This window comes from Camellia sinensis, chromosome 13 (genome assembly GCF_055761805.1).
Source record: "Camellia sinensis isolate YWXY chromosome 13, ASM5576180v1, whole genome shotgun sequence".
NCBI lineage: Eukaryota > Viridiplantae > Streptophyta > Magnoliopsida > Ericales > Theaceae > Camellia > Camellia sinensis.
In genome coordinates this window covers 3,204,152-3,219,433 of record NC_138973.1, presented here as the reverse complement: position 1 = coordinate 3,219,433, position 15,282 = coordinate 3,204,152, and the positions used below count along the sequence as shown (strand labels likewise).

At 33.1% G+C, this 15,282-nt stretch overlaps 1 protein-coding gene across 2 annotated transcripts; it reads left to right on the top strand.

Annotated features, from left to right (window-relative positions):
* Window positions 1–246: 246 nt before the first annotated feature.
* LOC114267589 (uncharacterized) lies at window positions 247–3,140 on the top strand. Of its 2 annotated transcripts, XM_028208636.2 has the most exons (2): window positions 2,042–2,596; window positions 2,712–3,140. In XM_028208636.2, exons 1-2 carry the CDS (start codon window positions 2,119–2,121, stop codon window positions 2,789–2,791), a joined length of 558 nt encoding a protein of 185 aa, XP_028064437.2. In that variant the 5' UTR covers window positions 2,042–2,118; the 3' UTR covers window positions 2,792–3,140. The 2 variants fall into 2 exon arrangements, with proteins under 2 accessions (XP_082757379.1, XP_028064437.2); XM_082901253.1 differs by having other exon boundaries at window positions 247–3,140.
* The last annotated feature ends 12,142 nt before the right edge of the window (window positions 3,141–15,282 follow it).

Sequence of the window (15,282 nt, the reverse complement as noted above, 5' to 3'; positions counted from 1 at the left end):
TGACCTTAAATTCAGTTTGTCAAACATTTTAGCTTGATTTCAACATTATCCGGCTCGAAGAGACTTGTTTGTCAAATTTTGTCTCTCACTTCATTTTTGTTATAAAAAAAAAAGGGAAAAAAAAAGAGAAGGCATGCCACCAATTACATGGGATTCAATGGATATTCCATTATCATTTTCTTTGCGCCTACGTGGTAATTAGTCAGATACTCAGCATATCAAACAAAGAATTTGATTTGGTTTTTTTTTTTTTTTTTTTTTTTCCTCACGAAATTGTCCAAAAAGTTATATGTAATCTTCTACAATAACAAACACTGATTGACAATGTTAATGATAGCTCAAAGGCCTATCAGTAATATTGTTAAATATGTATTAAAAAAATATAAAAATATATTAAAATGCATCAAAGTTGTATTGAAATTTTAATTATTTTGTGTATCTTAATGATAGCCAATGAATTATCTTTGGCCTGACCTATAAACAAAATTATATTTTTACTAAATTTATTTAACAATAATATTAAGAACACTATCAAATATATCAAGTATTTCAATTATACACAAAATTTAACAAGTTCTATGTTATACTATAGTACTCACAATAACAAATATATATATTTTATATTTTCAATAAATTACTATATAAAAGGAAGGGTATCTCTCAATATTTAAAAAATTGAAATAATTGTTACACATTCTAAAATATATTTTTATATTTTCCATCCATCAACTAATATATCATAGTCTTGTAAAAGGAAAATAATATACAAATTTATTTTTTAGATTCATTTTTATATTTATTGTTATATAAGAGAAATGATTTGTTAATAATTAAAAAAGATATGAAAGTGAAAATAATTTTAAATATGCTAATTGATTATCACATCATTATATTTGAGAATTAAGCATAATGCACATCTAAAAAATTGTATGTAATACTTGGGATAAAAAGTGGGACTCACCATTTATCTCATGCTTCATTTTGGAAAACACATTTGGGTGATTGAGAAGTTTGAGAATGCATGATAAATAATGATTAGTTAGAAAGTATGAATACTTGAGAGTTGATTTGGAAAGTTGCTTAAAAATTATTTTTTTAGTTTTTTTTGAGTTTTTTTGTCATTTTATGTATAAAAAATATGAGAGGTGATGTCACCAAAAATGAGTTAAAAGTTAAAAGCTAATTTTTATCTAACTTTCCAAATTGCCCTTTAGTACTTTGGGTAAATATTTTATTAATATTTCTATCAAATATTTTACTTGGGCGGTAGAACCCACACCTTGTGGATTACATGTGGATCTTACACTCATTTGAGCTCCAAATGTTTTACTAACATTTCTATTAAATGTCTTACATGAGTATGAGACTCACACCATGTGAGTCTCATACGAGTCTCACACTTATGAAAGATATTTAATAAAAATATTAATAAAACATTTAGGATCCCTAGTATTAATTCTCCAAAAATATTTTATAATTTTTCTTGGCATAAAAAAATGAAGCAATAATAATTTATACTACTAAAAAAAAAGACCACTAATAACACTAATGTATTGGGAATCAAAAAAAAAAAGAAAAGGCATAGGCAGTAGGCGAAATCCACTACCACATTATTAGTGCTACTATTAGAGCACCACTCTTAGTGCTCTTAACTATTTTTCAAAATAGTAGTGATACATACTACTAAAAAGAGAGCAATAAGCCAACTCTAATGAACTGGGCAGTACAAGAAATAAAAAAAAAAAAAAAACAAAAATTAAGGGTTAGTTTGGGATGTTCTAAAAAAGTACATTTTTGGACTTATTGGCTTATATTGGTTGGATTTGAGTTGGGTTTGATATGATGCGTTAAAGAAGTGATATAATTTAAATAAAATGATGTGACTTAAATAAAATAATAACTTTTTAACTTTTTGTATTATTTAATTTATGTTAAACTAACCCTAAATTGAAATTAGAGCTCATTGTTACAGACCTCTTAAACAATTTTCTTCTCAAAAATGAAGTGGGTCCCGGCAGTGCCAGTGGGTCCCACCGGCCTTGAAAAAAATATGACCGTTATACCTCTATAACCAGAAGAACCCCAAAGGGGCCACCAAACTCTCTCTCTCTCTGTGCAATGGCAGATTTTTCGGAACTTTCAGATAGTAGTGATGAGAGTGCAGTGGAAGAGCTCCTCAGTCAAGCAATGGATCACTCCGTTCTTGAACAGATTGCCGCCATTAACTGCTCTGGTTTCACTTCCGACTCTGTTCTTCCGTCTCACCTCGAGACTCGTTTCCGCAGGCTTAAGTCCTTACCAACAACCACCACAAAATCAACGTCTCCCACTCTTTCCAATCACAAGAACAACCCTTCTTCTTCAAGCTTCAATTCACAGTTTCCCTCTGTTAAACCTATCAATCCCCAATTCGATAGCTCAGTTGAAGGCAAACCCGAGTTACACTCACTGTCTGATGAAGACCCAAATGAGCAACAACAGGGTTTGAAGCCGAAATTGAGTTCTGGGTCTGGTTCTTCTGTTTCAAAATCGTCGAATTCATCTGCTGGAAATGGGAATTTCTCAACTTTGAAGGAAAGCCCAGATGGGAAAATAGGTTCGAAACCAAAATCACGATCTGGATCATTCTTATTCCCTTCTGATTCTCCAATTTTTTTTGATTCTCCATCACCACCTAAGAAAACAGGTTGTTTCTGGTGTTCTCCCAAAAGGGTTTCCAGGAAAAATAGCAAGGAAATTGGAGTTGATGTTGATTGGGGGAGGAATAGCGAGGGGTTCCTGTCGGATTTGAATATTTTTTCAGCGAAAGAGCAACAGAAAATTCTAAAGAAGGCAATGAAGGAGGAAGAGAAAATCAATCGTGAAGCCGAGAAAATTGTGAAATGGGCGAAGCAGGGGTCTGCGAGAATGAATATTTCAGACATTGAAGATGAGCTAAGTGACAACGAGAACCCCAAATAAATATGGTTGTCATGGCATAACCTTGTTCAAATTTTTATTTTATTTAAATATAAAATAGTATATGGTTTTCTTGATATATTATTCTCTTTTGATCTCTGTTATCAATTACATAATGTTGTAAAGGATTCTAGTTGTTTCAATATGTTAATACGAAGAAATATTTATTTTGTTTGTGTTCATAGTTATCCTTGGTGATGCCTCAGATTTGAGGAGTGAGGTTGTTTCCCATTTCATCTTTGTTTTAAAATCAATTTCCTATTTCATTTTTGTTTTCCTATTCTAAAATCAATTTCCCATTTCATCTTCGTTATCATTTGCTTAATTTTTCTTAGTGATCAGGAGAGTTATTGAAACACAAAATGAATACGGATTGCCTAATTTTGTTTTCAGGGCCTAGGTAGGTATTGTGTTTATGTGGAATCAAATATTATTAACAAATGTCTCCAATCTAAATTAAGGTTCAGGTATCACAATCAAAGAATATAAATATGGGAAGTGAAAGTTCATGAATTTTTAAATTGAAGCTTTTGTATTATTTCAACAGAATAGTAAAGTATGTGTGCAGTGGAGGTAAGTACATATAGTGCTAAAGAGGGTGATGAAGGATGCAAATGAGAGCAGTAGGATAGGAATACTGAAAAGGTTGTTGAACCATCAAAATGGGCAGCTTTTAGATGAATGCTTCTGACATTGAAATTTTGCCGAGTATTGATGCAAATTATTGAGGATGAATGCAAATTATTGAGGACAAATAGCAGTCCAAGAAAATCAGTATGTATTTAGAGCTATTCAATGAACATGGGTAAATTACAATGACTTCCTAAGGTTTGGAGAAAATACAAGCCTCACAATTTTGACATAAATATATTTTGGTTGGCTTTGTTGTTACCTGTTTTGGATAAATATATGCTCATGTTGTTAATGAATTGAAGTTCATAAACAAACATTGTTGTATGGGTATGTAAACTAAAGCAAAACTTGAGTTTGAATAGTTGTTAAAGTGCAGAAAATTGTTCGAGGCTTAGGATGAAAGCCATTCTCCACACCCCCTAATCCTTTGCATGCTCTCTCCCTCTGTCTTCCAAATTGTGCTAGTGTGGGGAAAGTTGGCGAATGGGGGATGTGTAAAGAGGATTTCCCTGGAGGTCAGAGAAAATGCAAGATGAACCATGTCTACGTACATAGTGTAAAGAAAATTGATGCATATGAACTTTAGTATCTGCTTTAACATGAATTAACAACAAAAACAAGCATTCTTCTTTGTTGAAAGGCCGAATTAACATAAATTTAACATTTTTTTTTTCTTCTGGCAACTTTAGTCTAGAAGCTCCTGGATAATCTAGAAGGGCTGAGGATGGTGTTTCTACCACCAAATTTTCAAAGAAAACTAAAAACTAAATTATCAAAATCAACATTTTTGAACCAACAATTTGCTGCACTAATGACCAACCTTCTTGGGAAGGTCACATGCCCATCTTCTTTTTTTTTTTTTTTTTTTAAGCTTTCCTTTTTGGTAAGACAAGAAGGCACTTGTGCAAGAAACTAACCAGATGAAGGGCAGAAACACAATAATGCTGTGTTCGGATCTTGAAAAATGTAAATGAAAATTGAATATACATATTCTATTCATAGGTTAGTTATTAAACCTACACTGTCAGCATCAGCAAACACCAACATAATCAAATATTTAAAAACTTAGTAAGATTAATACAACCTAAATTTCAATTTATTCATACATAAATAATTTATAAAATAATTAATTTCCACTGAGTGCAAGGCTTGCATTGTGTCCAGGTAAGATCGCTACCTATATCGACAATCCCGAACAATGGAACAGGTGGAGTTCCAATGGATAACTTCATGACGTACTCTCTACTGGCGTCAACAATTTGGGATTGGATACTATCAGTCGAAGATTTTAAGGTCTGCTTGAAGTGACTGGCGCAAGAAAATGAGCGACGAAAAGAGTTGACAAGGCGGTTCAACTTCTTGGTGGATGGGTTGTCGTGTGGAGAGAGTGGAGAGTCGCGGGGGATGAGTTCGGCGGTGAAACCACCACCAACATCACCACTACTGCCACTAGTCTGGGCTGCAATGGGACAATGGCCTTGTTTGGTAGGACTTATTTCCAGCTTATTTTAGTTTTTAGTTTAATTTAAGCTATTTTGATGTGTTTGGTTCAGCTTAACAATACAGCTTATAGCTTTTTGTAAGTCAAAAATCAACTTATTCTTTGAGTGGGGGAGAAGAAGCTTGATTTATAAGTCAAAAATCAGCTTATGTTCATAACTATAAGCTATAAGCTGTTAGGTTATAAGTTATAATCACTTTTCCATAGCTCTACCAAATGGGGCCAATTAAGTATTGAAAGTTGAATAAAGCAAAAGAATGCCCAGTGATGAATTAAAAATGGCTGCCATTACTAAAATTTTGAGAGAGGGAGATAGTGGGGATGATTAGGCCTCGTTTGGGAATAAATTATTTTAGTAATTTTTTGACATTTTACGAAAAAATGTGTAGAAAAATAAAGATAGTGATGTGACAACTTATAGTGATTTTTTGACTTTTTTAACTAGGCTGAGGGTGACAAAGGAGAGAAGAAGCAAATAAAGGAGAAATGGAAGGTCAAAGGGTGAGTTTATGGTGCATTCACACAAGTGATTAGAGACCAAAAACATTGGAAACAAAATAATGTAAAATCTCTCAAAAATGTATTTATGATATCATTTCTTAGTAGTGCTTCCTACTCACAAAAAGTATTTCGAATTTAAAATGTTTTGACTGGATTCATTTTGGTGTGATTTACACTAATACACCAAGTTTAGAGCAATTTCAACTATACTATTCATTTTTTACTAGTTAAAATATAATAAATTGTCTATATTTTTTTTAATCTATTTATTCAAATGTTACTCTTTATTTTATCTATCTATACACAAAATTTTTTTTAAAGAGCCTACCAAACCTATTCAAATGTCGCTAGTTTTGAAGAATTTTGTTAAAGTAACTATTTTAATAGATAGTCCATTGGAGTGACTAAAATAAGATAATAGTAGTTATAATTTTGATAATGGTTAATTCTTGCTTGTTTATTCAAGTCGAAATTATTTAGAATAATGTTATGAATGTAATCTTATATCATATGCAATTTATGACATAATTCACTTATACGAGAGTCATAACTTAAGAAAATGACTAATAACCTGACACCACTAAAGTATAACTAAAATGTTTTTGGATTATAATAAAAATATATCATAACTAACACCACAATATGTATAATCAAGTCATAATTAATATCACAATGTGTATAATTAAGTCATAACTATCAATATGACTATTCTTTCTCGAATTTTGCCTATTCATTAATATTTAAAGAATTGTTCAGCATGGTAAGTTGTCAAATTATATTTAGTAAGTTAGATTTGATATTCTAAAACTAAAAATCTCATCATTTTTTTCTTCTTTATTTATTTTATTAGGCCACGTTGATCTCATTAGAGTGTGTATGAAGGGGGTTGAAGAACGTTGTTGGAAAATTCGAAGATCTTCGAAGATCTTTGAAGAAAATTCAAATTCTCTAGAAATGGTGAGAGGCTTAGATTTTTCAATAGTCACAACTAAGAACACAAAAGCAAAGAGATGATGGAGATAAGAGATTGGGTGGAGAAGAAGACAAAGTAGCTAGAGAGAGAATAATGGCAAGGCTCTCATATGGATCTCCCACTTTCACTCTCAAGGTAGATAATGGAGAAAGGAAATTAGTTCTTTCCCAATAGTTGTCTCTCCAAAATCCATCCCTTGTAAAGCTACGAGTGGGTGCTATTTATAGGCACCTCATGATGTAGGATGGAGCCTATGTGCAAGGCACATAGGGAATATTCTCTCTAACCACCTTGTCTGAGGAGGTGACCTCTTCGAGGATGAGAAAAATCCCGAAGAGAAGATCAACCTCTCGGCAGACCTTTCTTCTTAGCCACACCTAACCAATGATCCCCAATCATCCCAAGGGGTCAGCGGTAGTCCCAGAGGACGCCCTATCGCAGAAGGGTCAGGGATAGTCCAAGAGAACGCCTTGCCGCAAATATTGCCGAGTCTTAGAGACCCCCTAGATCGTGCCACCTCGACCCGGGTATAGGCTGGTGTTACCCAAAAAGCAACCTAAGAGAGGGGGTGAATTAGGTTTCTACAAATTAAAATTAATAATACCCCAATAAAATTAACTACTAGTACAACAAATTATTAATAAGCACAATGATGAACTTAGCAGTAAATGATCAAGCAAAATAACAATGAAGTATAACTAACATACAAAGTAAATCAAATGATTAGCACATGAATATTAGATATATATAGCAGTAGTAGGAAAGTAAAGAGATTAGGGAAGAGGAGACAAACAGATTCATAGTGGTTCGGTTTCAACTAAGCCTACATCCACTCCTCAAGTTTCACTTGAAATTTTTCACTATCTTCTAACTTCACAGGGGTGCTAGCAACCTCTTTACAAATGGAGCAATTCTCCACGGATTTTACATACACTTCACAAGCCCAAACCCTTGCAAATCTTAGGTGATTCACAATCACTCACAAGATTTTAAGAACACATTGTTTGCAACACTTTTACAAGATGGAATGGTATTTTTGCTTTCAAAGAAAGCTTACAATAAATATTTCTCAAAGATAGATATATAAAATGAAATTTTGATTTTTCTTTAAATCTCACATATGAAAGATGTGCTTAAAGCTATAAGGCTCAGTGTATAATTTTTAAAAATAGATGTGAGTGATTATAAATCAAAAAATATTTTCAGATTTTTTTGTAACTTGTTTACATTAGAGACTTTGGTATATATAATAAAAATTATAGCCGTTGTATTTATTTGAATTTATAGCCATTGTAGTCATTTGAATTTATAGCCGTTGTACTTCTATCATTGCCAATTTGAATATCTTCCATTCCATCATTACAAATTTGAATATCTTCCACTTGAACATTTTGAACCTTTTGGCCTTTTGAATCTTTATAGCCGTTTATAGCCGTTGTACTTCCATCATTACCAATTTGAATATCTTCCACTCTATCATTACAAATTTGAATATTTTCTACTTGAACCTTTTGAACCTTTATAGCCGTTGTACTTCCATCATTACTAATTTGAATATCTTCCACTTGAACCTTTTGAATCTTTTGGTCTGCTGCTGTGCTAGGCTGTTTGAATCTTTGTTTTGGGTTATTTGAACTCCTGATTTAATCAAATATTAAATACATTCTAACAACATTTAGGATAAATGTTTAGGTGAGAAATAATGAGACAAAATAAATATTGATTTTATTAAAACATAAAATCATCAAAATAAATGTTGATTATATTTTTCTCTTTCAAATAAATCATCAAAATAAATTTTGATTCTATTTTTCTCTTCCAAATAAATTAAAACATAATTAAATAAATCATCAAAATAAATAAGTCTAACAATCTCCCCATTTTTTATGATGACACACAATGATGTTTTGATTTGATTTGGGAGTACCAAGGGCTCCCTCTCAAGTCATGCTCCTTGAATTCATTTCTAAATACATAGGTTAGCACATGTGTAATAAATAAGGTTTAATCAATAACATGATATAAGATTAAGATATCAAACTATAAATACATAACATCAGATTAGTTTGAAAATAATACCATAATACATAACATCATATAATTTTCTCCCCCTGTGACATTATCAAAAGGAAATTATGACTCAGAATCTGGAGGATGAGGAGGAAAATAATAGTGATAAATGGCATCTATACAATTCAAAACATATATATACATATATATACGATTCGCACGTGTCTCTCTTTTCCGTCGAAAATCGCGTCTCTCTTTTTTCGCAAAATGCGGTTGCCACGCGGCCTGACTTTTGCTTCATTGGTCGACAAAAGTAGCTCTCCTCGATTACCGCTCGCCTCGGCTATCTCGCCCTCCTTGTCTTCTTTTCTTCAGCCTCTTCTCTTCAGCCTTCTTCTTAATTACACTCATCTGCTTCTTCTTCTTCACCTCACTCTCTTCTATCTCTTCTTCACTACTCTCGTCTGTTTCTTCTTCTTCATCGAGAGAAAAAAAAAAAACTGAACAGAGGAGGCCAAACCTCAATCTGTTTGCTTCTATTTCTCTACAACTCATTTCTTTTACACCTTTCACCTCTAGACCGTGGCTTCCTCATCCCATCCCTTCACTCTATTTCCGGACCTGAATGATCCCACAAGCTCTGCTGGACCGAGTGCCCTTACTCCTACTCTTCCTGTCATTCCTTTGCCTAACCTTCCTATGATGTCGATTGAGCAAATCATGGCAGCTCAATCAGACATTGAAGCCAATCATTCACACTGACGTCCTGTATGGAGACGGTGACTGCAGTCACAAAATTGGCTCACTGATTACAGAACAGGACGAGTGAGCTCCATCAGGTCAACGCCCAACTCTCTCTACTTTAGCCCATGTACAAGGATGTGCGAGCAGAAATAGGCGCACTGAAGGCCAAAAATAAAGAGCTTAAATGGAAGACCACCTCCATGGCTCGATTTGGAGCAACATCGTTCTTGGCCTTTGATAGTCAACGGGGAGTCGTTACTCTCGATGAAAGCATGGGGGCAGGGGCGTTAAGGGTCGCTCAAGGTGATAAAAAGAAGAACAAAACGATGGAAGAGATGAGTAAGTAAGATCGGCGTGTGGCCGGAAAAAAAATGAAGGTTTTTTTTTTTTTAATGTTTATTGTGATCGACGTATGACCAAAAAAAAATGAAGGGTTTTTTTGGTTTTGTTATGTAAATATTTGTATTTTGATTTGTTGTTGTGTTTATGTGTAAGTACTGAAAAATGAAATTAAAAAGCAGAGAAAAAAATAAGAAAATTAAGCCTAAACAAAAAAAAAAATAATGATAGACCAAATTGTTAATGAGTATATGAGAAGCATTTGAGCAAGATCTAATTCTCAATTTCTTAGCAAGAGCATACCAATCTCAAGGCAATAATAAACATAACAGTGCATAGATCAAACAAGGTTGCCAAGCAAGAGCATAAATATGGAGCTAAAGTTCAAGTCACTATTCCTTGAGGAAAATGACCTTCCTCTTACATTATCAACAACTAATCAGCTCAAAGGTCATGCTGTAAGAATTAAGATACCAAAAGCATAGAGATACTAAAATAATTAGAGATACTAAAACAATCAAGTCTCTTTTTCTCCACCGATGATATTTTCAACAAAATCAAGCACAAGGAGGGAGTATGGTACAACATATAAGATAAAAGAATGTAAGTCTCATTATAGCACAAATAATCATCCATTTCAAGGTAGCTTTATGATACCAAAAACAATGATAGCACATAATGATCATACAATTGAAGCTCATACCATTTGACAATAATGGGCCAAAAAAAAATAGTAACATGTGAAGGTGCAAGCCCATAAGTTTGATATAAAAACCAGAATAGAAACTGAGAGGATTTTAAAAAATAATCAAGTTTAAATTCTTTCCCTTGTTTCATTTGGCAAAATCAATAGGAGATATGATAAATGAAAGCTCATTACTGAAATGTTCTCGTCAATAATATCAAATAGGATGTCAAAATAATACCAACATACAATCTTCCAAGGATATTAATATACAATCTAGAAGATTTAACAATCATAACTCAAGCATTATGTAGAATACCGAATATTGCTCATAATAGATTAAACTCAATATGTCACGCCCCAATAAAAATAAACATTCAAACCCATCAATTTAGACATGCATTGATATAAGAAACAATCATCGTTCTATTTCATAGAGTAATTCTTTACCGGAGGCATCTCATGTTAACAATAGAATCAAATGCCCTATGGGCTTACAACTTTCCAAGCTAACACTTGGTTGCAAAGAGGAGAGTACTAACTCAAATACACATTTAAGCCCTTGGCTTGAGATTACATGTAATACAACAAAGGTAACAAACCACAAACGTCTGCCTGCTTCTAGCCTCCCAAGCGATGTCCTTGGAGGTGGCATGCTTCATGTACCTGAAAATGGTGTCCCATATAGGGTGAGCCACAGCCCAGTAGAAATACACTAAACCAACTATGAACAATGACTAAAAGATTAACAGTTGATAAATGGTCAACACTTATACTTCCATTTACATCTTATTACAATTCCATGATGGTCAAGTCTAGGTTACAATTCACCTTCCATTTCTTATTCAACTTTGAGTTTGAAAACAAGGTTCAGTACTCTGGCCAAAACATTTGATGAGATTATAGTTCATCACTGGAACATCTTCGAAATTCAAGATGGATACACATTTTGGTGTTGTAACAATAACACATAAACTACTTCCATGCTTCACAAACGATGATGATATACATTTTAGTGCTATATCAAATCAAGCAAACTTTTCAATAGATAAGCATATGAGCTATATCACTACTACAACAGATAAGCATATGAGCTATATCAATATTACAACAGATAAGCATATGAGCTGTATCAACACTTCAACAGATAAGCATATGAGCTGTATTATCACTACAATGGGAGAGCATATGAGCTGCATCCCTGGGTCCATCCCCCATCTTCCCTTAACCATTAACCGGTTTAGAGGTCCATCCCCCATCTTCCCCTAAACTGTGGAGTACATCCCCCATCTCCTCCCATACACAAGTAATGCATATAAACACAGAATCACATACGCAATCAATCAATACATAAAGTTAATGTATTCTATCAACTGTCTACCCATAATGCATATAAACACATTAGCCATATACACAATCAACTAACACATAAAGTTAATGTATTCTATCAACTATCATACTCTATGACACATCCAATTGATTAGTTTTAGTTTGCCTAATCATCATGCATTGTCTACAACAATCAATACTACCCTCCACCGGTAGCCCAAAGCAATTATTTCTAAGCAGGAAATAAATGCACAAGTGGAAAATATATCAACATTTCAACTAGATGAGCAATAAAGATTCGACTACACTCTTTAGTCCCATATATTCCCAATTCCAACATTCTCAATTCAATTCCTCGTTTTCTTCAATTAATTATATACATTAATTAATTAAACCAATTAGGGCAAATTACCATAATTCACAAAATAACCCTAAGGTTCCATTTCATCAATGTCCCAACATTGTTCTCATTTCTCTATGCCTAACATGCATATAGGTTTATATATTTAAAACCCAACTTTTGTAAAATTATACAAAGGCCCAAACTTTCTCAAAATTACCCAACAACCCCCAACATATCAAAATGCTAAAATTCAAAGACAAAGTTCATAAGATGGAGTAGGTTATCCCTACCTCGAATGATGGGTCCCAACGAAGGAGATGAAGAAACGGAAATGCTCCAAATCTCGAAATTTTCAGATTAAAGGATAGCCCTCGACGATCAACACAACTTTTGTAAAGGCCCAAGGTGAGAAAACAACTCTTACTAGATCAATCCTAAGAGAGAAGTTAGGGTTTTAGTGAGAGGAACTCTCAAAATGGCTTTTTGGAAAAGTAAGAGAGAGAAAGGATGTAAAAAGTGAATTTAAAACGCTCAGCTGCTAACTAATATACGACATTCCCGCTCGAGCGGAGAACATAACGCTCGAGCGTCAAGAACAAAAAGTAGGTCCGCTCGAGCGCAAAAAGGCCCGCCCGAGCGCCAAGACACAAGAATAAAGCACATCCGCTCGAGCGTGGATTTCCCCATCCTAGAACTTACACCAAAAAGGTACTACCCGCTCGAGCGCCAGAGTACCCGCTCGAGCGTAAAAATCACACCTGCAGAAGTTTTGCAGGGACACGAAAATACTGGGAGTGTGCAATATCCGCTCGAGCACTCAAAGACCCGCTCGAGCGGAACAACCAAAACACAGAAACAAGGTTTTAGACCAAGGCTCAACCCACCTGCTCGAAACAAGCCTAACACATTCCAAAACTCACGTAATGGAATCAAAGGATGACAATAAGATGGATACAACTACCAACTCCACGGAACCAAGGTCCGGAATACGACAAATACAGCAAGGGAATACCGGGATCGCTATACAATATAATCTCATGGAGCTAATGTAATTCCAAAAAAAAAATGAAGCATGTTCAAGGTATAGCAATCCATATGCCAAGAAAAATCATGAATTTCAACATATAGTACACATTTTAAGCATAGACATGATTTTTAGGCAAGAGCATCATTAAAGAGTATACATTGCAAATCATATGAAGTATAATCAATCTTTTTCATATCAAGGTAATAACAGTATTAGCTCAAATGATATAAGATAGAATTTTTACCTAAAAAGCTTAAGACAGTGTAGGAGGCATACCTTTGGTTCATGAGTTAGAAGCTTTTCAATCTTCAATTTTCTTTTATGAGGAGTTCATCTCAAAAGGGTTTAACAAGTATGTTAGCAAAATGATTTCTCCCCCTAAGTTGGTGTTACCTTTTTCTAATATGATTTTGTGTAAATATAGCATTTATATAACAATCACTATTACTCAATAAAAATACAGCACAAATCACTTCTTATCACAAACTCAAAAGGTGAAAAATAATTCAATGATCAAACAAGAGTTTGGAATGCTATTTTTCAGAATTTTCAAATTGTAGCACATAGCATAATATGCATAAGAAAATAGTGTTATGCTCTTTGTTTTATTAAGAAATGATGAAACAATCTTATTTAATCACATAACATTATCAAGAGGCATTTTCATCAATTCAATCCACATGCTCAAGTGTGATAAAACATTTTATTCAATATGGAACACAACATGAATGTTATAAACAATTAATTCAACAATTTATCAATCAAAAGCATTTCATGAGATGTATGCCAATATAATTCATATTCAAAAGATATTCAATAGGATATATGCAACGTCTCTACAAACGTATGATACTTTTTTTCATTTAGACATTGTTGATGGATCATAATCAAGGAATTTCACAACTCATTCAAATATTCCAATGTAAAGCATATAAACATGAAATTTTCATATTGAGTATATTCTTGAAATCACAAATGTAGAATTCAAAATACAGATAGTATACATCTCAAAAACATGCTATGACATTAAAATTGATTCTACAAAGATATGACTCAAAAATGAATTAACATATTAGTATGAAGTCATTTATAAGATGTGAAAAGTATGCTCACAAAAAAAATTTATCGCTTCTTATCTCTTTTGCATAGCAATGGATGACATGATATAAAATGTTAATGAATATATGAATCTTTCATATTCTAATAGGCATTCATCAAAATAATATAATTTTCATTTTCTAGTTCAATGAATATTTGAAAGAAACTAACAGAACATGACTTAGCAAATTTAATACAATTAGGTTACATGAAATCAATGATTAGACATAACCTATTGTACACAAATCACACCTTAAATAATATAGAACTTTAAGCTTAAAGGTGTGTTAGGAGTTATACCTTTATTTACCTCTTTGGAATCTTTACCCATATATTACCTCTATTGTTTATCTTGGTGATTTTCATTTCATCATTCTTCTTCTTGTAGGAGTTGATTTTGCTCTTTAGATTGAACACTCTTGTTGTGCATTTCCTCTCGAAGTCCTTGGTTTTTTTTGAGATTCCACCTCCAAAATATCTTGATTTCTTTCTTGGTACCCATACTTTCTTGGATCCACAAGAATTAGTCTCAAGAACATTTAATCTCATAAAAGGTTTAGGAGGATCAAAACCAATGCTTACTTTGTCAAAAACACATTTTTTTATTTCCAAGAAGCTTGTTAAGGTTTTCTTTTCCTTTTATAAAATTTTCAAGAGTTTTGTTTAAATCTTCAACATTGTTTTTCAAAATGTTTTTCTTATTGGCAATAGACGAAAAGTCATTTTTCAAAGTTGCATTTTTCATTTTTAAAACATCTGCATCATTTGAAAGAGAAGTAACTAATTTTTTTAATTTAGAATTCTCAATACAAACATTTCTAAATATGTCATATAATTCATTGAAAGCACTTTCAAGTTTTACATAATTAAAAATTACCTCAACTTGAGTGAATTCTTATTTTCCAAAAGCCATGAGACACAGGTGGCTACTCCATCATTTTCTTCCCAAATGGCTTCCTTTTTGCTGCCATCCATCATTGAAAGTTCATAAGCCATGAGTGAGCCTAGGAGTTCTTCAACGCCTAATTTTGTTAGGTCTTTTGCTTCTTGGATAGCTGTAACCTTAGCTTCCCATTCATTTGGCAAAGACCTAAGTATTTTTCTCACAAGCTCACCATTAGTATAAGATTTACCAAGAGAT